This window comes from Xenopus tropicalis, chromosome 3, assembly GCF_000004195.4.
Source record: "Xenopus tropicalis strain Nigerian chromosome 3, UCB_Xtro_10.0, whole genome shotgun sequence".
In the NCBI taxonomy this organism is placed as follows: Eukaryota; Metazoa; Chordata; class Amphibia; order Anura; family Pipidae; genus Xenopus; species Xenopus tropicalis.
Genome location: NC_030679.2, coordinates 115,704,490 through 115,728,124, shown reverse-complemented (window position 1 = coordinate 115,728,124; position 23,635 = coordinate 115,704,490). Strand labels below are relative to the sequence as shown.

The 23,635-nt window shown below is 39.5% G+C and overlaps 1 protein-coding gene across 3 annotated transcripts in view; it reads right to left on the bottom strand.

Annotated features, from left to right (window-relative positions):
• The window catches only part of lrrk1 (leucine-rich repeat kinase 1), a 69,032-nt gene that overhangs the window by 31,698 nt on the left and 13,699 nt on the right, over positions 1-23,635 (bottom strand). The window contains exons 2-8 of one of the 3 annotated variants that reach the window (XM_012959577.3): positions 19,434-19,600; positions 13,264-13,427; positions 12,346-12,517; positions 9,370-9,549; positions 3,532-3,686; positions 767-993; positions 296-420 (exon numbers count right to left, since the gene is read on the bottom strand). In XM_012959577.3, coding sequence (XP_012815031.2) covers positions 296-420; positions 767-993; positions 3,532-3,686; positions 9,370-9,549; positions 12,346-12,517; positions 13,264-13,427; positions 19,434-19,503 — 1,093 coding nt within the window. In that variant the 5' untranslated portion in view covers positions 19,504-19,600. Of the gene's footprint in view, positions 1-295; positions 421-766; positions 994-3,531; positions 3,687-9,369; positions 9,550-12,345; positions 12,518-13,263; positions 13,428-15,883; positions 16,028-19,433; positions 19,601-23,635 lie in introns of those variants that run through there. The other 2 variants (XM_012959578.3, XM_012959579.3) reach the window with 2 other exon arrangements.

Genomic DNA, 23,635 nt, shown 5'->3' with positions numbered 1-23,635 from the left:
AATTATTATCAGTATTGGTAAATCGCAAGTAGATGCTTGAAGTGGCAGAAAGTGGCCATTGTACCTTAACTTAAACGGTCACTTACAAAACCTGCTTAACTTTTCTTTACAGAAAATTAAATTGTCATTGCATTCATTTGATTTTATTTATCTTTTATTTCTATTGATTCTAGATTGAGTACTATCTCAGGCTATTAGAAGTTACAATAAAACACTGTTAACATTAACGAGGAAACAACAATACTTTGTAGAAAAATTGAAGCAAGGAAGAATTTCATCTATCCATCAGACTCACCATCTTCTTTGAAGAGATCAACAATATAGTTTTTTGATGCACACAGTCTCTGGAGCCGGCTCAGGTGGAGGAATGCAGAAGGAAGTGATGTCAGCTTATTATTGGAGACATCAACCTCAAGTAACCTATAAATGCATTCCATTATTAAGAGAAATTCAAGTTACAACGCAGTTAAGGTTTTTTTATTGAGACAAAGAGGACATTTTTTATTTTTCCTCAAATCAGCAACTAAAAGAACTGTGTATTGGTAGGATATGGCCAAAGATGTTTGAAAGACAGCAGACTGAAGGCACTTCTTTCAATTTATATATGATTAAATAATCGTCTTTTGATACAAGTTATACAAAATTTATTTTAAACCAAAACTTGTGAATTCCTGAGCTAAAAGTGATGGGTCTCTACACAGAGGCAGAAGGTTTGACACAAACACCGCCACCAATGACACTTGGGCAAGTGAATGAAGCGACTCACTTTGAGCAGATGATTTCCTCAGAGCTCTGTACACTGGGCAGGTCACAAAGCTGATTGTCACTTATGTTCAGTTTCTGCAGGTTCAGAAGGCCCCATGGAACCACAGATGGAAGGGAGGCAAGGCAGTTGGAAGAGATATCCAGCTCTCTTATCTTGTTGGAAATATCAATAAACCAGTCAATGTCTACCCAGGGCAGCCGAAGGCTAGACCACTTCACACAAACAGCCTATAGGCAAAGAAGAAGAGGGAAGAGATTAGGAGGCAATTTGACCACGGCACAGATTAATTTACAAAATACAACAAAAGGCAGATCGTTGTGGTGCTCACTAAAAACTGTACCCAAGGCTGGTGCATTTTTTTGAAGAAACACAAACAAAAAAAACTGAGCAGAGAGGAAAGTTGGTTAAAATAAGTACTAGATTAATGTCACAATTTGTTGTGCACACAGACCTCAAAATGTGTGTATGGCAGCATGGTTTAGAGGAAATATTGTCCACTGTCAAGAACGCCATGGCTGGGTAAAAAGCAAAGGAATTTGCCAGCATTGTTTAAGACACGGATAGTTTATTACCGTCAATAGAGAATGCACATTTTCAATTCCATATCTGCTTAGTGCATTAACGACTATCTGTACTATGTTCTATAAATAGCACAAGGAAAAGACATTGTGGGATCATCACAGCTAAGAAGGAAGTACAAACCAAAGAATTAGATTTGAGATGTCTGGGACTTTCCTAAAATCTTGTCTAACCATGCCCTGCCTTGCCTCAGGGGGTAGCACAGAATAAACAACTGTTTTATGACAGCACACCCTGTATAACAAATGCTATGCATGGTAATAACCCTGCTTCTAAACATGAAACCTTTGTGTATTAAAGGTACAGAGCATTCTGGATAACAGGTCCCATACCTGTACTATCTTTTCTCTCAGAAAAGAAACTTCATAATGAAACACAAACTCACCAAACAGTAAGGTATATTACATAAATCTATTTTACAAATAGTTTTAAATGATTTTGATTTGGGTAGTTTACATAATGTTTAATGGCAATAAAAAAACATGCCATGTTTGTGATACACAAGCATTCATAAAGAAACAACTTGTGATTACACATCACCTCATCTTTTGAAAACAAATAAAGACTTTTTTTAAACTTGGTTTCTAATTTGTATTTTTTACAATTTCCCTAAAATGCTGATCTTCGAAACTTTTAAAATTTGATACATTATTTGTATTCTTTATTTTTATAGTGCTGACATATCCATTTTACTGAGATTATTTACATCAGTCTCTGCCCCAGTGGAGTTTACAATCTAAGGAAACTATATCATTCACACAATTTGGTCAATTTTAGCAGGAGCCAATTAAGCTTCCTGTATTATTTTATTAGTGGAAGCATCCAGAGAAAACCCACACAAGCATGAGCAGAACATACAAACTCCTTACACATAGTGCCCTGGCTGGAATCAAACAGTTGCTTTGTTATATAGAATTTAGTTTAGTGCTGATAGCATGCTCAGTAGGGCCTGAAGATATGGCTGCTACAGCAAAATGTATCAACTAACGTATTACAATGTATAACAGTGCAACTATTTAAAAATTCAGTAATGTGGTACAGGTATCGGACCCCTTATCCGGAAACCCATTATCCAGAAAGTTCCGAATTACGGAAAGGCCATCTCCCATAGACTCCATTATAAGCAAGTTAATCTAATTTTTATAAATGATTTCCTTTTTCTCTGTAATAATAAAACAGTACCTTGTACTTGATCCCAACTAAGATATAATTAATCCTTATTGGGGGCAGAACAATCCTATTGGATTTAATTACTTTTTAAATTATTTTTTTAGTAGACTTAAGGTGGGAGATCCAAATTACGGAAAGACCCCTTATCCGGAATACCCCAGGTCCCGAGCATTCTGGATAACGGGTCCCATACCTGTATACTGATTTGCTGCTGAAAAACTCAAGATGAGGGAAATGCAAAAAAATGTTTAAAATGTTTTGTGCAACATTCACTATGTACCTGTCTTATTTTGATATTGAGAAACATAACATCCACTCTCAGAACAATACTTGTCTAGTTCAGTTAAAAATGAAAGCACACGTCTGATTGGTTGCTGTCAGTTAATGGACCAGACCAAAGTTTTTCCCACATAGCCCTATTTGTCCTGACTAACCAGAACTTCCATTCTTTACAACAAAGCCCTGAGTGCAAGTGCTAACACTAAGGAGCTAACTGGCATTAACTAATAACTAAAACTGGTGCATACACTTGTTATTACATTACACTTAGGTACTTTCTGCAGCTGAGCTGAATTTTTCTCCCCTTTGGCAGCTATGACTATGGATCGCTATGTAGGTACAGATTTGTGTGATTATACCTTCTAGTAGACACTTGCAACAAAGGTAAATAAGGTAACTCAGCAAATACCATAGAAGGATGAAGCATGACAAAAAAATTGAAGGGATTCACAGGAAGATTTCATTTACACAAGCATTATTTATTTCTTAAATAGAAGGAATATCTTCTGAAGGCTCATTAGTTCTCCAAATGTATACTCATTAGTTCTCTATTAGTCACTTCTAGAGAAGTATACCAAAGAAAATTAAAAAAAAAATGCAATTTTAAACTATATGACTTTTGGCAAATAAGTAAAAAGTTACCACCAGCATCCCCTCACTGTCAGTGGATACATCTCAGATCCCTATAGTAAACAATGCTAAGTGCCACTTTATTTTATTAACAACCCTGTACGTACCATCTCCTGTGCTACTTGCTGCTGACTGTGTTCTAGTGGCTCAGTGGTAAGACTTCTTCTCAGTAAAACTTTGCTCAGCTCTGGGTTGTCCATCAGTATGTACGAACAAAAGCCAGCTCCATTTTGAAGCAGAAAGGCAGCAACTTCTTCATGTCCTGACACATTAAGAAAAAACACAGGTAGTACTCAGTAAGCAGCAAAACCCCCTCCCTTTTATAGTGCAGAAGAGCAAAAGAGGAACAGAAGTCTCATGTACTCCCACGTTGGGACAGTGACACAAAAATACAGCACCAAGACTAAATGCCTAGGAGTATTCATTCAAATTCAACATGTTTCTATGTTAATATTATTAGTTCACATAACAATTCAAGGACATGTCTAATATATGCATGTTACAGGGCTGCTTTAATTGCATTTAATAAAACTGCAGCCATTCTAGCTCGATTTTCTAGATGTGTCCCTGAATTTTTATAGGTGGGAAAGAGGCCCAAGTATTGATAAGACAATTCAAAGCTATATATGTGCCTATACATGTTTGAAGGACATGACTTTAAAGGACATGTCAACCCCAAAAATAATTTTTTGCCTAATAAAAGAAAACATAATTCCAAGCAACTTTCCAGTATCAATTTATTATAAATGATCAGTGCTTTAAAAGTTATTAGTAAATGTAATTGCTACAGAAAGCAGCATTTGCTGAACTCCTGGTTGTTACTTTTAAACAATGTTGCAAGTGCCAGGCTCCTCCAGCCAGACAGGTCTGTAAAATCTGCTGGTATTTGTTACATTGTTTCAAATGAGAGAATAGAAAGGACAGGCCAACACTGCTTCTAATAGCAATTATATATACAAATAACTAAAAACCCATTGCAAATATGTAATGAATGTATACTGCAAAAAAATATTTTTGGTGTTGACATGTCCTTTCTCTTGTCTCTCTGTATTTAATATTTACTCGCTTGCACGGTTTCCTGCATTTCTGCTCACACCTGTGCTATAAATGTATTGCAAAATATGTTCAGTGTTCACAAGAAGCACTATATTAATGCAAAACATCACACATTATAAGATAGCCGTTTATTTTTTAAGTACATAAAGCATATCTGGCCCGCCTGCCTGTTTTATGTGGCCCCTGGTGACTGTTGCTGACTGCGCTGCTCCAGTCCCAGTGGCGCTCTGAGCGGCATTCCGCACCACGCACCCTGCAGAGCAGATCGAAAGCAGCCGTTCAGAGTGCCACTGGGACTGGAGTGGTGCAGTCAGGCAATTGCACGGTCAGGCACAGTCACAGTGCCACTGGGAGGAAGCGGCACAGTCAGGCTATTGGTGCTACACAGTCACAGCACAGTCAGGTGATTGGTGCTGCATGGTCATGCACAGTAACCGCGGGCCACATAAAACAGGCTAAATCGCCCACTTTCACAGCACTGCGGACCCCGCACCTCAAGTTTGCACCTGATGGATGAGTCCTGTCCCATGGCTCCCACAGTTTGTAATTTAACTGTTTTGCTTATAGTTTGCTTTGTGCATGTTGTTATTTTCAAAACATGATTAATGCACAAGGATGGCGTGAGATATGGTGTTTCAGGGTGAGGAAGGATCTATCCTTCTACTACTAAGTATCTTAATAAAAAATTCAGCCTGCGACTTGTGTTTTAGATTTAGCCTGTGTTTTAGATTTCAGCCCCCTTATGTGATTGAGTTTTACACCCCTGACATAAAGTATGCTAGGACATCAGAAATTTAAGGGTCCTAAGGAGCTGAAATCAATATAAATTGGGGATTCATTGTAACTAATTAGAATACAAAAGTAATCAATAACATTTGAACATGAAAGTTATTTTTAGATATTTTTCTGTTTATTCTGCTTTACTCCAACATAGAAATTAAAGTTAAAAAAAAGTATTAAAGCCAAAGATTCTGTTCTTTCCACCCAATACAAGAAAAACAAGAAACATTCAGTGTATGAAGTGAAGTGGTGCAACGCATACAGAAGAAGCTGAGCACTTAAACTCTGCTTATCAAAAATGTCCTAATTTGGATCAGGTGGGGGGAGTAGTGCTAGGAAGGGAAGGCAGGTTATAGTTGTAGGGGATTCAATTATTAGAAAGGTGGATAGGGTAATTTGTCGCAAAGACCCTACATGCCGAACTGTGTGTTGCTTGCCTGGTGCTAGGGTTCGGCATGTGGTGGAACGAGTGGACAGATTGTTGGGAGGGGCTGGGGAAGACCCGGCGGTCTTGGTACACATAGGTACCAATGACAAAGTTAGAGGAGGGGGGGAAGTCCTCAAGAACGATTTTAAAAAGCTAGGTGCGAAGTTGAGGGCGAGGACTTCCAAGGTAATTTTCTCAGAGATATTACCTGTGCCACGAGCAACATTAAGAAGGCAGCGGGAGCTCAGGGAGATTAATGCGTGGCTGAGAGATTGGTGCAGGGAGGAGGGCTTTGGGTTTCTCCAGAACTGGGCTGATTTCTCAATCGGCTACAGGCTCTTTGCCAGGGATGGGCTGCACCTCAATGATGATGGGGCAGCTGCTTTGGGGGAAAAGATGGCTAGAGGGTTGGAGGAGATTTTAAACTAGGAGTGGGGGGGGAGGGTGCAGCGGGAAATTCTGTGGTAGACAGGATAGATGAGGTAGTGGGCATAGTAAGGAAAATTGGGGGAGGAGACTTGCTTCGGGATACTGATAATGGCAGGGAGGCCCATAAGTTGTTTACACGTCATTCTCACGCCGGAACCAGTATTAAATGTATGTTTACCAATGCAAGGAGTCTGACTGGTAAAATGGGAGAGCTGGAGGTACTGGCGTTGGAGCGGAAATATGATGTGATTGGTGTTGCTGAAACTTGGTTGAATGAGTCTCATGACTGGGCTGTTAATATTGGGGGGTATACATTGTTTCGGAGGGACAGGGGCAATAGAAAAGGAGGAGGAGTGTGTCTGTTCATTAAGCACGACTTAAAAGCAAATATTAAGGAGGAAGTGATGGGGGTAACAGAGGGAGCTGAATCCTTATGGGTTGAGCTTCTCACAGATAGTAAAGAATCTACCAAGCTAATTGTAGGGGTATGCTATAGACCCCCTAATGTAAGCGAAGAGGAGGAGGCCCAGCTCCTGTTGCAAATAGAAAAGGCTGCTAGTTTGGGGCAAGTGATAATAATGGGGGATTTTAATTACCCTGATATTGACTGGGGCAATAGTACTGCCAGGACAGTAAATGGGAACAAGTTTATAAACTTGCTGCACGACAACTTTATGTCACAGGTTGTTGAGGAGCCAACCAGGAACAATGCTATACTAGATCTAGTGATCTCTAATGACCCAGAACGTATAGCAAATGTGCAAGTGGTTGAACCCCTGGGTAATAGTGACCATAATGTTATTTCATTTGATGTTTGGTGCAGGAAACAAATTTACACGGGGGCAACAAAGACACTGAATTTTAGGAAGGCAAATTTTAGCTCCTTAAGGGCAGCGCTTCAGGGCATAGATTGGGGCATTATGTTTTCTGATAAAAATACAGAGCAGAAATGGTTGTCATTTAAAATGATATTAAATCATTACTGTTCTCAATTCATTCCATTAATAAGAAAAAGTAGAAGTGTTAAGAATCACCCCATGTGGCTTAACTCTGAGGTAAAGAAGTTAATAGGGAAAAAAAGGAAAGCTTTTAAGAAATATAAGTCAGAGGGGACAGTAGCTGCGTTTAATGAATATAAACACTATAACAAGTGTTGTAAAACAGCAATCCGGAAGGCAAAGATAGAAAATGAGGAGCGCATCGCGGCCGAGGCCAAGACTAACCCCAAAAAGTTTTTTAAGTATATTAATAGTAAAAAGATGCAGGTTGAGGGTGTGGCCCCATTGAGTTATAATAACAATATGGTTACAGCGGATACAGAAAAGGCAGATGTGCTTAACCAGTTCTTTTCTTCTGTGTATACAGTAGAGGAGCCAGTGGGCCAAGTCTCACCCAATAGCTTCACTGTTGCCTCAGCTCCAACTACACAGTGGTTGGCACAGGATATGGTGCTTAAAGGGTTACACACGATAAATGTAAACAAGGCACCTGGGCCAGATGGAATACACCCTCGGGTACTGAGAGAGCTAGGGGCAGAATTGCAGTGGCCCTTGTTTCTGATATTCTCAGACTCTCTTTCATCAGGTATGGTACCTAGTGATTGGAAGAAGGCGAATGTCACTCCCATATTTAAAAAGGGAATAAGATCTCAGCCTGGCAATTATAGGCCTGTAAGTTTGACATCCGTGGTGGGCAAGTTATTTGAAGGCTTGTTAAGGGATCACATTCAAAATTATGTAGTGGAGAATGGCATTATGAGCAGTAATCAGCATGGCTTTATGAAGGACAGGTCATGTCAGACCAATTTAATTGCTTTTTATGATGAGGTAAGTAAGAAGCTGGACAGTGGGGATGCAGTAGATATAATCTATTTGGATTTTGCCAAAGCATTTGATACCGTTCCCCACAAACGACTGCTTTCTAAGCTAAGGTCTATTGGTCTTAGTGAAGTCGTTTGCACATGGATAGAAAACTGGCTACAGGATCGGGTACAGAGGGTGGTTGTTAATGGCACATTCTCTACTTGGAGTAAGGTTCTCAGTGGGGTCCCTCAGGGTTCTGTACTGGGTCCACTTTTGTTTAATTTGTTCATAAATGACTTAGGGGAGGGTATTATGAGTAATGTATCAGTGTTTGCAGATGACACAAAACTCTGCAGACCAGTCAATTCTATCCAGGATGTGACATCCCTGCAGCAGGATCTTGACCAACTGGCAATCTGGGCAGCTAAGTGGCAGATGAGATTTAATGTGGATAAATGTAAGGTCATGCACCTGGGATGTAAAAATATGCAAGCCCCGTATAACCTTAATGGGACTGCACTAGGCAAATCCATAATGGAGAAGGATCTTGGAGTCCTTGTAGATAATAAACTTGGCTGTAGCAAGCAATGCCAGGCAGCAGCTGCAAGGGCAAACAAGGTTCTGAGCTGTATTAAAAGGGGTATAGATTCACGGGAGGAGGGGGTTATTCTTCCCCTTTACAGAGCACTGGTAAGGCCCCATCTAGAATATGCTGTTCAGTTTTGGTCTCCAGTGCTCAAACGGGACATTATTGAGCTAGAGAGGGTCCAGAGAAGGGCAACTAAGCTGGTAAAGGGTATGGAAAGTCTCGGTTATGAAGAAAGACTGGCCAAGTTGGGTCTGTTTACACTGGAGAAGAGGCGCTTAAGAGGTGACATGATAACTATGTATAAATATATAAGGGGATCATATAATAACCTCTCTAATGTTTTATTTACCAGTAGGTCCTTCCAACGGACACGAGGGCACCCACTCCGTTTAGAAGAAGGGAGGTTCCATTTAAATATTCGGAAAGGATTTTTTACAGTGAGAGCTGTGAAGTTGTGGAATTCCCTCCCCGAATCAGTCGTACTGGCTGATACATTATATAGCTTTAAGAAGGGGCTGGATGGATTCTTAGCAAGTGAGGGAATACACGGTTATGGGAGATAGCTCTTAGTACAAGTTGATACAGGGACTGGTCCGATTGCCATCTTGGAGTCAGGAAGGAATTTTTTCCCCTCTGAGGCAAATTAGAGAGGCTTCAGATGGGGTTTTTTGCCTTCCTCTGGATCAACTTGTAGTTAGGCAGGTTAGGTATAGGCATTATGGTTGAACTTGATGGACGTATGTCTTTTTTCAACCCAACTTACTATGTTACTATGTTACTATGTAATTTGGATCATGGTTATGGTGATATGGACCAATTTTAGTGGCAGACAGAACAGAGGAATAAACATAACAGTTGGTACCTGCCATAATGGTGGCATAAAGGGGTAATTTCCCGAGGACAGGGAACTCATTGTTTCTTGTAGCATAACAGTCTGGGTCAGCATTGTATCTTAGTACCAAAAGTTTAACCAGAGCCAAGTGACCCTGCTCACAGGCAGTTACCAGCATCCAGTTCAGCAGTGGCTTGGGACTGCAGGGATCTGAAACACAAGACATTATTCCTTACATAACCAAGTGAAACAATGAAGAATAGAATCTCAGAACAAACTAAGAGAGCTATTTAATAGATTATTCAGTGTAAACCAGGATTGTACTGCACAGTATTTACTATTTGTCCATTAAATTATGCTTCAGTACTAACCAGACACTATAACCTTTTTTGCAAGAGCTGGCCTTTTTAGAAAAATATGTATAATCTTCACAGCTTAACCTCATGCATGTCACTTTCCTATCCACCACACTACAAAAAGACCTCAAGGCTCTGCACCATTTTATTATTTTTAATGCTTTAAATGTGTTTATATGCAAAGCACAGAAAAAAAGGCAACTAAACATATATCTCAGCATTTTAAATTTGAGGTATAGGTTTATAATCTTTTATTGTATGTCAGCTAAAATACATTTGCTTGTTTACTTTATTCACTGGGAAATATTTTCTGCGTGTGGGAATTACACTATTTGCAATACTGTAGAATGCAGCATTTTTCCTTATTTAATAATAAGAAACATTGTTGGATTTACTAAGTTACAGAACTCCAAGTTCCATTCCTCTTTTAAGTGATACCCCTGGCGGGGCGTCTGTTAGCATAGAACTGCATAGGCCTGCGGTACATGCAAGAAAGTGATCTTCTTGTCTTCATGCAGGGTGCACATGTGCAGTAAAGTGAAAAGCCAAAGGAAAGGAAAAAATGGCCTAGTGCAGTTTTCTCCTAACAGAGGCACCAGCCCAGGGTATCAGGTAAGCTATTACAATCACTGGGAGTGCCTAACATTTGGTTGTAGGCACCCCCAGTGTTTGGATTTTTCCTTCCTTTTCCTTTAAGAGCATATAAGTACAGGCACTGGTTTTGCACTTCTGGTTTACTTAATTAGAAATGCATACAACTTAAATAAAATGTCAAATAGGAATCATGGGTGCTGTGTGACTTGCAGGACACGTTCTTTCACAAAAATCACTAGTTTAATGGCACCTGCATTTTTTCTAGGCTTTCACAATCAGTATTTACCTTATCAATATCTGGGTTAATCCCCCACTAAGCATAGAAGTATCCAGTCACCCATACAGATGAGTAAAATAGTGCATTACCATGTTTTGACACATATAGTGCAATTCAAAAAGCGTGCAACAAATTGCATGCCATGTACTGAAGCAGGACATTGTCTGCTTTGGTAAATTACATGCCAGTGTTTTTTCATAGTTAATGAGTGCACAAACGTTATCACTGTTATATGCTTGTGATTCACTAGGTAGCCCATTGCGTGTGAAGGCGCAACATGCCTCTAGGCAAGTTAATTCCTGGTCTCCCTTGCACCACTGTGCTCTTACTTTGAACCGTGTTTGCAGTTCATCAAAACAGGTTGGGCCGCAGGATTTGTACAAGAAGCAAAGAGTGTGTATAGGTGTAAGTTCCCTATAATTTTATAGGTTAATGTGAACAGTAAGAGACATACATTAGTAAATAGTATAATCAGTAATTTCCACTATTCTACTTCTTTAGTAAATGATCCCTAAAATGAGAGCAATATTGGTTTTATTCTCATCAGTTTATTTCTTATCAAATAAAATTTCATGTGCTTCTCTAAGGGTAAGGTCACACAGGGTAGATTGTCAGCCTGCAGATATGCGCAGGCTGACAATCTTTTAGTTTTGCCTGCACCCAAAAACACTGAATCAGCCCGGCACACGAAGCCGATACCAGGCAACAAATGCAAATGCCTGTTGGAAGATATTGGCTGTGTGTGCCTGCACCCAGTTGAATTCAGTGCTTTTGGGTGCAGGTACAACTAGAAGATTTTTAAAGCGTAGGGCCGAATTGTCAGCCTGTACTTATCTGCAGGCTGTGCTCTGTGCCATAAGAGGAAATAATACAACTGTAACAAGCACAGCAATCACAGAAAATAATAACAGACAGATCTAGAGGAAAACCTGCAGCAAGAAAGACTAGTGGGCCTGTGGTTGTGCTTTTAAGAGGAGATTCACTGCTGTGAAAATATAAAGCAGAGCTCTTGTGGCATCAGGTTTCGTACCAAATAAAAATATATTAATAGACCCGTGGTTTGTGATGTAAAATTATCCATTAAATGGGTAGTTCACTCTTACATTAACACAGTACAGTGGTAGGCAGTGAGACTCTGAAACAATTTGCAAATTGGACTACATTTCTTATGTTTCTCGAATTATTGCCAAATAAGGTGATTGTTTTCAGTCAATCTCATTTTATCTATTTCTGCAGTGATTTTGCTGCCTTGTCTGAGTGTAATGCATTGCTTATTGGTCATTCCCACAATGATTACACTGGCATGTCTGGGGATATGCTTTCCTGATTTCTGTAATTATTATACTAACATGTACGCAGTTAATATGCCCCTTAGTAATTTTTTGTAGTGATTATACTGGAATGTCTGGGATTAAGATGCTAATTATCCATTTTTGGGGCCACCAGCATCACTTTTGATGGACTCTGGTCTTTTTTCAACCCTATGTAACTTTTGCCTTAGGTCCCATTTTTGTTTAGAAGGCTCATCTAGCACAGGGTTACAGCAGGAAGGTGGAGGCATGGCATGGTGGCGGGCACACTTATGTTTTTGGTGGGCCCATGGGCTAAGGTTCTATGACAGGCCCCAGCTATCCCAGTCTGACAATGCCTGTGGTCATCTGAGTATAAGGAGCTAAAGGACAGCCTTAAGTCTCTGAAGTGTTCCATTAGATAACCACCACATCCGACAAGTTGGACATAGTGTGTGTATAGCCTTAAGCCTCTACATTTGATACATACCTGGCAGAGAATCCAGTAAAAATGTTACTGTGTCAACATGGCCAAAATGCGAAGCCATTACTGCTGGATTGTCATCATTTGGTTCAGTTGGTAAAACTACCTGTGCTTCCTTAAGCAGATAACGTACAGAGGGAAGATCTCCATAGGCTGCTGTTAGTCTCAGAAACTGGTACTGCACAAAAAGAAATCAAAGAACCATAAAATGAGCAACCCTTACAGTCTGCAGAACAACTGAAATCATAGTCCATAACAATAAATATTGCCATTGCAAAGATTTATATTCTAACAAAATGCTTTATTGCAAGACTAACAAATATTAAGCAGATATTTAAAGTTAATGTGGCCAACCTCCAGTCATGCTCTAGCAGAACACACAACTCTTATGACCATAGCTATATACTGGAAGAAGGTAGTTCCATACATCTTCCATCCACAATAATTGGGCACCAGCCGTATTTAAAGAAGCTGATCATTTATTGCTGAAACTTTGCATGGTACAGGCATCACACCATTATTTTTTATTTACAGGGTTTAAAATAGTACTGTGGTCACATCCACAGTTTACAAAGCCCTCAAGTAAATTAGCAAAGGTTTAATATTTGCCTTACATAAAACAGTTAAGGGTACAGTTTATTGTGCACAGCACACTCCTCTTTATATTTATACACATCAGAGAAAGCCGCCATATCTTTTCCTTAGATATTTCATTGAAGGTATGCCTTACTGTCCTCACAGAACATTCATATGTGTGTGTGTTCATAGCATGCAGAATGTTACCTTGTGCCAATTACAATATTCAGATCTTTATCTGGTGTCTTGCATTTTAAAGTAAAGCTAGCCATAAATGGCCCAGTAATAGCTGCTAATTTGGTTTTAGTGGAAAAGTGAAAAAAGCATACAGTGACAATTTTTCCCCACCTTCTCATGCTTCTGGACATTCTCCTCACAGGCACTTTTCACTAGATTCTGTGCTCTCTCTTTGTCCCCTTCGCAATATGCTGCCTGTATGTCTGCTATAACTGGGCTCTGATTCACTGGCAACTCCCCTGGCAGGGTTTGTTTGTTCCCCATACCTCCAGAGCCTACAGGGGACAAAGGAACAAAATTAATTTATACAACAAATTTTCCATTTAACATAAACAGTTAAAGGACACATTCTGCTATCCAATGAAGTGCCTGGTCATGTTGAGCTGTACAAATACAATCAAAGCAGAGTGCAGTGGGTGATGGGTGTAGTTGTTGTACTAAATATTATATGAAGGGTAAGTCAAAGTCATTAGTGTAACAAACCTGAAAAGCCAGTAGGGGACAAAAAATACAGTCACACAGTGTATATATGACACACAGTTTAAATCCAATCCAGCCCATTTCTTCCATTTGGCCACCAATCTTTATTATATATAGAAATACACAAGGCCTGAATGCCACAAAGATAACAAAAAGGAATATATGAATTAAATATTCCAACATGGTCAATATACTGCAAATAAACCGGGTTAGCAATGACCTGCAATTTATATTAAGAGTTGAATTTTTGGACTAAAAATGATCAAATCTCATAACAAATCTTCACAAACTGAATGGGTCATAAATTAACAGACTGTAAATAAATATTTATTCATAGATATAGCTTTAACGCTTCAGGTTTGGCTGAAGGAGTGCTAGTTTTATTGCTACAGGTATAGGACCCATTATCCAGAATGCTTGGGACCAAGGGTATTCCGGATAAGGGGTCTTTCCATAATTTGCATCTCCATACCTTAAGTCTACACAAAATCAATAAAACATTAATTAAACCCAATAAGATTGTTCTGCATCCAATAAGGATTAATTATATCTTAGTTGGGATCAAGTACAAGGTACTTTTTATTACTACAGAAAAAAAGGAAATCAGTTCTAAAATTCTAAATTATTTGATTAAAATGGAGTCTATGGGAGACAGGCTTTCCATAATTCGGAGCTTTCTGGATAACAGGTTTCTGGATAAAGGATCCCATACCTGTATTACTAGATAAGATAACCAAATACTTAAAAAATAAAAAACAATTAAACATAAAAGCAAAGCCTGAAAAAAAAATCTTCTTTGTGTTTAATGTGCACAAAAAGGGGTGAAATGAAAAAAAAAATCATTTCATCCATTTTTTTAGAAGGCCTGTCACAAAAGTCTAAAATGGAGACTTTCAATTTGTTTGGTTCCCTTTCCAAGATAATGCAGAGAAATTCTGAATGCTGACTCTTGTTAATTATTCAGCAAATCTAAGTCACAGAGATATACGAGAGGGCTCCTGAGATTCCAGCCATTAGCTGCCTTTTAAGCCTTGTCCCCAAATTCTGAAGGACAAATATAATCAACACCGATCTGCAAACTGGGAAGGTCCGTAATTGTGTTTGGAGTTGATTCATAAAGTAGGGTACCTTGTTATGCAACCTAGCAACTTCTCTGGATATAACATGAAGGGGCTAATGATAGCCATGTAGCCTTTGGTTATCAGCGGGATACTGAAACATACATGTATGAGATCTCTTATCTAGAAACCTGATATCCAGAAAGCTTTGAGTTACGGGAAGGCCATCTGCCACAGAGTCCTTTTAAAGGGCATGTAAAATAACACTAGATCACTAAGTTTTTTTCATAGGCTGGTGCTTGTTAGGAGAAAACTGCACCAGCCTGTTAAAAAAAACCTGACTAAGCATTTGCCATCATTTTACTTACCTTTCCTATCGGCTTCCCAGGCGTCCCTTGCGAAAATCTGAGTTTGTGCATGTGCAGAAGAGTAAACCCAGCAATTCTATTCTAGTGTGCAAAACGCCAGTGGTATGTTGATGCAATTTATGGGGGAAAAAAAATAACTGAAAACTCCAGGTCACAAGCATTTCCAATAATAAACCCCACACCTGTATAATGTTTTCTGCCATTGTTACTATTTCATTATTTCTTTCCACCTTGCATTTCTCTATGCACTGATCTGGGGGCAATTACCTTGACCAGTAGTCATGTTACCAATGCAATACATATCCATCTAGTATTAGCATAACTTTCCTGCATTTTATTCCAAACAATTAGCCCAGAATTAAGGTTAACCCTTTATCATCCTTTATGGGACCAATGCACTTTATTCTTAGCCTGTAGGTTTTTGATTACTACAAAAATTATGGATTTAGTACATGTGTAATATTACACTACAGAGTAAAAATCATGACCAAAAACATCCGGAAGCCAAATATCAATCTAACTGTCCTTCAGTCTGGGCTTGGCCCACTACAACAGCTTTTGGGTGCCCCTAGCACCTCCAGTGGTTGCTGAACTACAACTTCCAGCCACCCTCACAGATGTTCCTAAACTGAAACTTTCCAGAAATGGCAAAACAGCTTGGACAGTGCTGCTCGCAAGCAGAAGCACAGACAATGAAAATATCCACTAAGACTGAATGCCAAAACCCACATTCTATGCAGGTAAGGAATATATAGTGTAGAAATGAAGCACTGGGTAGGAATTAGGTTTTGATGGGAGAATATAGACAGGAAGAGAATTACTGACCTTTTCATCTTTTGTCTACATCAGCGGTGTTGCATAACTCCCCTAATTGACAACCCGCTGCATCTTTGTTCCTGATCTCACTGACCTTCACAAACAGAGAGCATCCCAGGATAGGAGCTTGCTACTGATGTTCACCTCAGACAGGCGGAGATAGCCAAGAAGCAGGGAGGGGGGTGGGAGCTTTGTCTGAAACCTTCTGGGTAATTTTCAATTCCCTGTCCCATTAGAGGAGGGTAACATAAGCTTGCAAGGCTACGAAGATGCTGCCCTGAGGGTGCCAGGCTCTTCTGTACACACTTGCGGGTGTCCTGAGGGAGGGTGTCTCTTTCCTACTTACATTTTTGTCTCTTTTTCCAGCAATAGAGGAATGTTTAAGCAATAACTAGCCTAAGTGATGGAGGAGCTGGGCGTGTGCAAATCTGACCTCTGATAGTAATTCCTCTATAGTAACAGATGGATCCATCTCCCCGGCATGAAATAATCCTTTCTGTACAGATCTGCATGTACCAGGAGAGAGGCAGCAGTAGAGCTGACAATGCTTGCGACAGTGCTTCAATATAGAGTACTAGGCTAGCCGATTCTTTTCCTCAATATTTCACAGAGGACATGCAATTCATGGATTTTACTCTAATAATTTAAGCCAGTCATTAGCAGCCTGTAACTCGTCAGATGTTGTTTATCAATCTCCCAGTACCCTCCCACAGCCTTTAGCTGCCAATGAGATGCTAGGAATTGTAGTTTTAAAAAATCTGCCACTGGAAGCCTCTGCCTATAATAAGGTGTAGCAGCTCTTGTAGTGGCAAATAAAATATGTGAAGGGCTAGTATCTGTAGCGTTCTAATTTGGCCTAGACTTACTAATATTATAGAGAGAAAAAAATCCATAAATATCAAACATTCCTTGTTCAAATAAGTGCCTATGGGAAAAGGCATTGCAGTATTTTCCTGCAAAGCTTACAATCCAGTTCATATACTAATTAAAAAAAAATGACTGACAGATATTTGTTGGCAAGTGGTCCAGTCCAGTTGGATCTTTGGATTAACGTAACAGTCATCAGCCTCAGGGCACACACTCACCTAGAGTTATATGTTAGATTTTAAAAGCTGTGGATTTCACTGGCTGTTATTCACTGTTGAATTTGCCTGCCAAATTGTTTATTTGTATGTTGGGCCGAACATAGGATGTTACAGTTTGTAACATCAAAGTTTTCCTCCCCTGGCATTCCAAATGCTGCAGAAAAAGGACTGTTTTGCAGTTGGATTTCTGCATATAAAAATGGTACTTATTCATACTTTTTGAAGGAACAGATAGGTATATTTGGGGTTTCTGTAATGTGTGGATCTCTTTAACAAATTTTGGTTCAGAATCCGGAGTTCCCCTTTAATAATGCCAACATTTTTCCTATAATAAGGGGAATTTATAACTGGAGTCTCATAGTATATGGTTTCTATGAGCTGACACTGCTATAGTCTTTGCCAGGACAACTATGACCCAGGGACCCAGCAGTCCCAAGCATAAACTTTATAAATGGTCCCAATATTAAATGGGGTCTTTGCAAATAGGCCAAATAATGCATTACCATTACATGATCTAAGCTCATGCATGAAATATTCTTAAAGAACAGCATCTAATGGTGAATTCTCTAAAATGCACATTGTGCCTTAGGTTTGCAGGGCAACTTGAGTGACTACTCTGCTGCTGGAGGTCAGGGATATAAAGTAAACAGTCTAGTAGGGCAATCAATACTTCAAGGTTAGCCTCCAGTAAGCAGCCATGGAATGGCCTGTTTCCTCAGGAGTCATGGTTCTATGGGAAAGTGAAGGAGCCCACATACTAAGCACAGGGGAGATGGATGTTGATCAAGAATCACTTGTCCGTGCCCTGTTAAAGCTTTAAAATGACACACTATTCTCTATATAAAGAAACTTTAGGCATTTACAATATTAGAGATTTGTTGTATTTAATTTTACTCTACTTATTTTATTTATATTTTGCTGTATTACTAACATAGTTTAGTAGATTTAAAAAACTTTATATTTGTACATTAAAAATAGCTGCTGCAGTTCAGAGTCTGCACCTGGTTGCTAGCTGCTTGCCTGAACCACCAAAGAAAGGAACATTAAACTTTAAACTTCAAGTTAAGAAAAATCTGCCAAAAATAAAATACAGAAAGCAACTGAAAAAAAGTATTAATGATGTACAATTTGAAAACAACTGAACTTAAAAAAAGGAGAAGACATGGGCAGGCAATATGGCTGTCAACACTGACACAACTGGGCATTACAACACAGTATAACAGGCTCTCCAGTCATTCTTATTTTAATATTGTTAGTGTTACTTTCTTGGAACAAAACACCAGATGTACCTAACTTCAGACCAATATAAATATCTATAAACGTACAAAAATTAAATGTGCTGTGGTAAGAGGACTTACATTCTAAGCGGCTGGATAATATACAGGAACAAATAGGAGGCCAAAAGTGCAGAACATTTTGGGCATTGGTCCTTAAAGGAAACTATACCCCCCCCCCAAACAATGTAGGTCTCTATAATAATATATTGCATAAACAAGTTCATATGTAAAACCCTGCTTCATCTAAATAAACCATTTTCTTAAAAATATACTTTTTTTTAGTACTATTTGCTATTGGGTACTCCTAAGTAGAATATTGTAATTTTAAGAATGAAGGGCCACCTACTGGGATCATAGGATTCCCAGTGCACACAAACAAGCCAAGGCACACATACATGCTAGGCCCCATCAGCCAATTAATGGGCAGAGTTCTGCCTTTTGCTCCCACACTACTTCCTGTTACAGTTAGAGCTGCATTATTTCTGGTCATGTGATCTCTGAGGGGGCGCACAGCCCATCACTAAATAGTGAAAGACAGGGCCATATAATGTTTTAGCACTCCAAAAGGTAGGATCTGAGTAGGATCAGCTTCTAAGCCTTCTGCAGGTGCCCTTTTCCCTCTCTCTTATCTATGTGCTCGTAATTTCCATCTTGGATCTGCTATGTCTGACAGGCTTTGCAAATGCATGCCCAAGGAAACTCCAACAGAAAAGTCACTGATGCCACCCACCATGAAACAAAAAAAAAAAAAAGTGACACAGCAATTCGTGCACAATGCTAGTGAACTGGCAGAGCTAATGACAAAAACAATCAGAGAGTGGTGTGATCAATGCTCTACAGGAGGAAGTTACATTGTAGTTATGTGGTGAATATAGATATACTGAGGGGAAAATGGCACCTCAGTCTGTGGGTGTGTGAAACCTAACTCAAAAAGAAAAGAGTGTGGGTTCCCTCCCCAAAAAAAGAAAAATAACAAAGATTACATTAAAAACGAATTTATTTAGGACAAAGGATTAGCCTAGCACATTTTGTGCCTATTGGGGAACTTATTTGTAGACTGGCAGAGCTAACAACACTGCAATTCATGCACAATTCTACTGAACTGGCAAAATTTGTATTATTACAATAACTTAGAATAGACTTTAGTTGTCCATTAAACCGCAATGCTACAGATGTGGGAAAAAGAAGTATTCTCACCATTGTATGAATCCATGCTTCCACCTCTGCTTCCAGCACATGCTTCAACTCCAACACACCAGTACATCATTGAGTGGCCCAGCGGGTCAGGACCAGTCACCTGGCTGCAGGTTTGATATCAGCATCTGGTCAAGGAAAATGAGAACAGCAACCAGCATTCATTAGCCCTAGAATGATACAATTAAGTCATTTTAGTTATAATATGACCAGCTTTAATAAGGGTAATATAAAACCAGCAACAAAAACATGCTGATCAGTGTGCTTTGTGCTTTATCATCTTTGGATATATGTAGCTTTATTTTCCTATAGATATAGAATCATTCCCGTCAATAATAAAAGAATTTAAAAAACAAAATGCGCTAACATGCCTTTCTATCATAGCAAACCTATGCGGTTTTTGAACTTCCAGCCTGACAGTCAAATGATTTATAGTACAGTACAACTTGTAATGTACTGCAGGTTATAAGAATTCCTGTACTTACCTTTACAAACCATTAACATACACTGCTATTTACTTAAAAAACATATGTTAATACACAGTACATCAGATTTTCTGAACGGCGTTGTATGCATTTATTTATACAGCACCACAAGTGCATGTGCTTTACAAGGTATAAACACTAATGATCCCAAGGTCTTAAAGGATTTATGGGTTACCTTTAAAATCTTTGTAGTGAAACAAGTTTCAAAATCTCAGTATCACCAGCTCATTTAAAATGCAATGTGTATTTCTTTTCTTACTTGTTCATCTACATATTGCAGTAACCTACTTAGTTCCTTCTGCCCATATTTTCATTTAGAACATTCTTAATTCAATAGACACAACCCTATGTAAACACTGTTGGCCTGAAACTATTTTCTCTCACTTCCTCGCTTTCACCCTTGCACTGGAATGTCTCCTACCCACTACAGGTATGGGACCTGTTATTCAGAATGCTCAGGACCTTGGGTTTTCCAGATAAGGGGTCTTTCCATAATTTGGATCTCCATGCATTATATCTACTAAAAATTATTTAAACCCAACAGAATTGTTCTTAGACCAATAAGAATTAATTATATTTTAGTAGGGATCAAGTACAAGGTACTGTTTTATTATTACAAAGAGAATGGAAATAATTTTAAAAAATTTGAATTTATCAAGATGATGTAATGGAGTGTATGTAGCCTTTCCGTAATTTGGATAACAGGTTTCAGTATACATGTATATGTTCTCTGCCTGGTCACCATCTGCTAAAAGCTGTATTTTGACATCTTGAAAAGTTCTGAAAGGGTAGATGACATTTAATATGCTTTTATATTAAAACAAGTGGTGATATTTCAGTAGGGTTAAACTTCATGTTGGACCCCAACATATAGTCTACCTAGACTCTATCACTACCGTCCTACACAGGGCTGTACAGAACTCAGAATAAAGTATTAGTTACTATCAGAATGAGAAAGAACTACCCGTTTCAGAAACCACAACAATTCAAATGACTAAAAAGGTATATTTAGAATGACCAACTAATGGTTGCAGATTGAAGCTTTCAGGGCCACTCAGATGAATTATTTATTTCTATACTTTTAATTGACTGAAAGCAATTTGTCACATTCATTTCTGATCTGAGAGAGAGATGCACCTTGCTACACTAAGTAGTAAAGCCACCATTTAGGATATAAACTAATCAACATATATTAAATAGTCATTAAAGGAATTCAGATATCCATCATTACATAGAATGCACAACCACGGAACAGCTGAATGTGGTATAAATAAACATGCTTAGAAGTCATGTGGCATGACTGGGAGTCATGAAAGAACATCATGCTACAATAAGCTACATGTTCTAAATCAGTGCTCTCTAAGGGCCGTGGCAGACGGGGAGATTAGCCGGCTTGAATGTAAATCGCTGGTGGGATGGCAAATGCAGCACCGGAATTTGCTGAAATTGCGGAAGTTGCCTTGAGAGGGAACTTCCGCAATTTCAGGAAATCACGGCACCGCTTATGCCATCCCACCGGCAATTTACATTCAAGCCAGTGGGATGGCATATCGGGGAGATTAGTCGCCCGCAACAAGGGAGATTTGTCACAGACGACTACTCTCCCCGGCCGTTAGTGTCCACTAAGCAGGCCAAGGAACCACACAAGTTGTCTTTGAAGCCTAAAGGAGTTAGACATTGGGCCACCAGTTGAACAGTGCTGCACTAAACACTGATTAGGGAGGTGCTTAGTGACCCATATCGGACATTCACTACCTGGGTTATCCCTAAACTGTAAGTCATTTAAGGGCTCTGGCACACGGGGAGATTAGTCGCCAGCGACAAAACTCCCTGTTCGCGGGCGACTAATCTATAATCTATAATAAATGTAAGTCGCCGGTGGGATGGCACACGCGGCGGCGCGATTTTGCGCAAATTGCTGAAAAAGCCTCGCAAGGCAACTTTGACGATATGCGCAAAATCGCGCCGCCACGTGTGCCATCCCACCGGCAACTTACATTTTCGCCGGTGGGATGGCAGAGGAAGGCAACTCGGGGATATTAGTCGCCCGCGAACAGGGAGTTTTGTCGCGGACAACTAATCTCCCCCGTGTGCCAGAGCCCTAATAAAGAAAAAGTTAATGGATAACCCAAACTGTAAAATAGTGAGCACCCTACCCCCAGCATTAAATTAAGATGTCATTAGCAAAGCAGAGGTCTAATTTACCAGGCATTTGTCTTTGTAAGGGCAATCAAAATATTTATAAAAGATGTGTATGTTGGCAGGAAGGTGGGGGTCCCAGTCAGAACAATGTTTTGTTTTGTATTGTATTGCATTTTGTCTCTTAACATACTGCCTGGTTTATGGTCTACTGGCACTAGTGTACATTTCCTGTAGATTCCCAGACAGTTTTTACAGTAAAGAAGCTGTGTTACTTCCTCCCTTAGTTTTTCACTTTGTACAGCATCCATTGTAATAGTTCATACTGTCCAAAAAATAAGCTAAGGACCAGTAACGACTTCTACAGATCTACATATACAATTATAAAAAATAAAAATAAGCTTACAACAACCATAACCAGATTTTTTTTTCCTTGATCCTTATATTTAATACAAAAAAATACCAGAAAGCATGGCAATGACACCTACACACAAAAATATATCTGATCAGGGACATGATATGTCAACCATATGTCAATGGCGCTTTAACAACAACAACTGCACTTATTGATCTACTCCAGCATATTCAAAAATGACTTCAGTGAGTTTTAGCACTTATTGATCTACTCCAGCATATTCAAAAATGACTTCAGTGAGTTTTAGTAGGGTTCATAACAGATACCCTTCTCTCCTCTCTTATCCAGTCATCCCTTAGGATTCAGTTCCATGTCATATTATTTTAATATAAGCAGCAGTGCAACTATACCATAAAGCAGACCCTGTGAGGAAGGCCTGGGTTGCAGGTCTGCTACATGGTAGTCATTTCGTTAGCCTCAGCTGGTGGAGGGCTGTGTGAAGGAGCTGCATGCTGAAACCTCAGTTCTTTTTCATGGGGGATCCCTGCCCGTAATAGTTAAGCCACTGAATACAAATGATCAGATCTGTTATCTGGGATGCCTTAGGTCTGTGACAGACAGGGAGATTAGTCTCCATTGTCACGGGCGACTAATCTCCCCGAAATGCCATCCCACCGGCTAGAATGTAAATCGCTGGTGGGATGGCATATGCGGCGCCGAAATTGACGAAGTTCCCTCTCAAGGCAACTTCGGTGATTTCAGCAAATCGCTGCACCGCGTATGCCATCCCACCTGCGATTTACATTCTTGCCGGTGGGATGGCATTTCGGGAAGATTAGTTGCCCGCGACAAGGGAGATTTGTTGTGCGGCGACTATTCTCCCCGTCTGTCACAGCCCTTATAAAGAAAGCTAATGCCCCAACAATGAAATTTCATATTTATACAACCATTCCTTCACTGTTAATCGATCTGCTTAATCAGCGTCTTGTGCTTAATATTAATATTAATTTAGCAAATGTAAAGCTTTAACTCAGATTAAACAATTAGTATGTGTCACGCACGGTATCCCAAACTCAGAACAAAAGCCAAGGACCTGGTCTGAGCTCACTCTTCTGCCTATAACAGCCACCTTTCACTTCGGGAGGAGCCCTCCGCTACTCGGGTGCCGCCAGGACTTATTGTGAGAGGACCAGGGCAAATGTTCTGAGCAGGCAAGGGAACCTAGC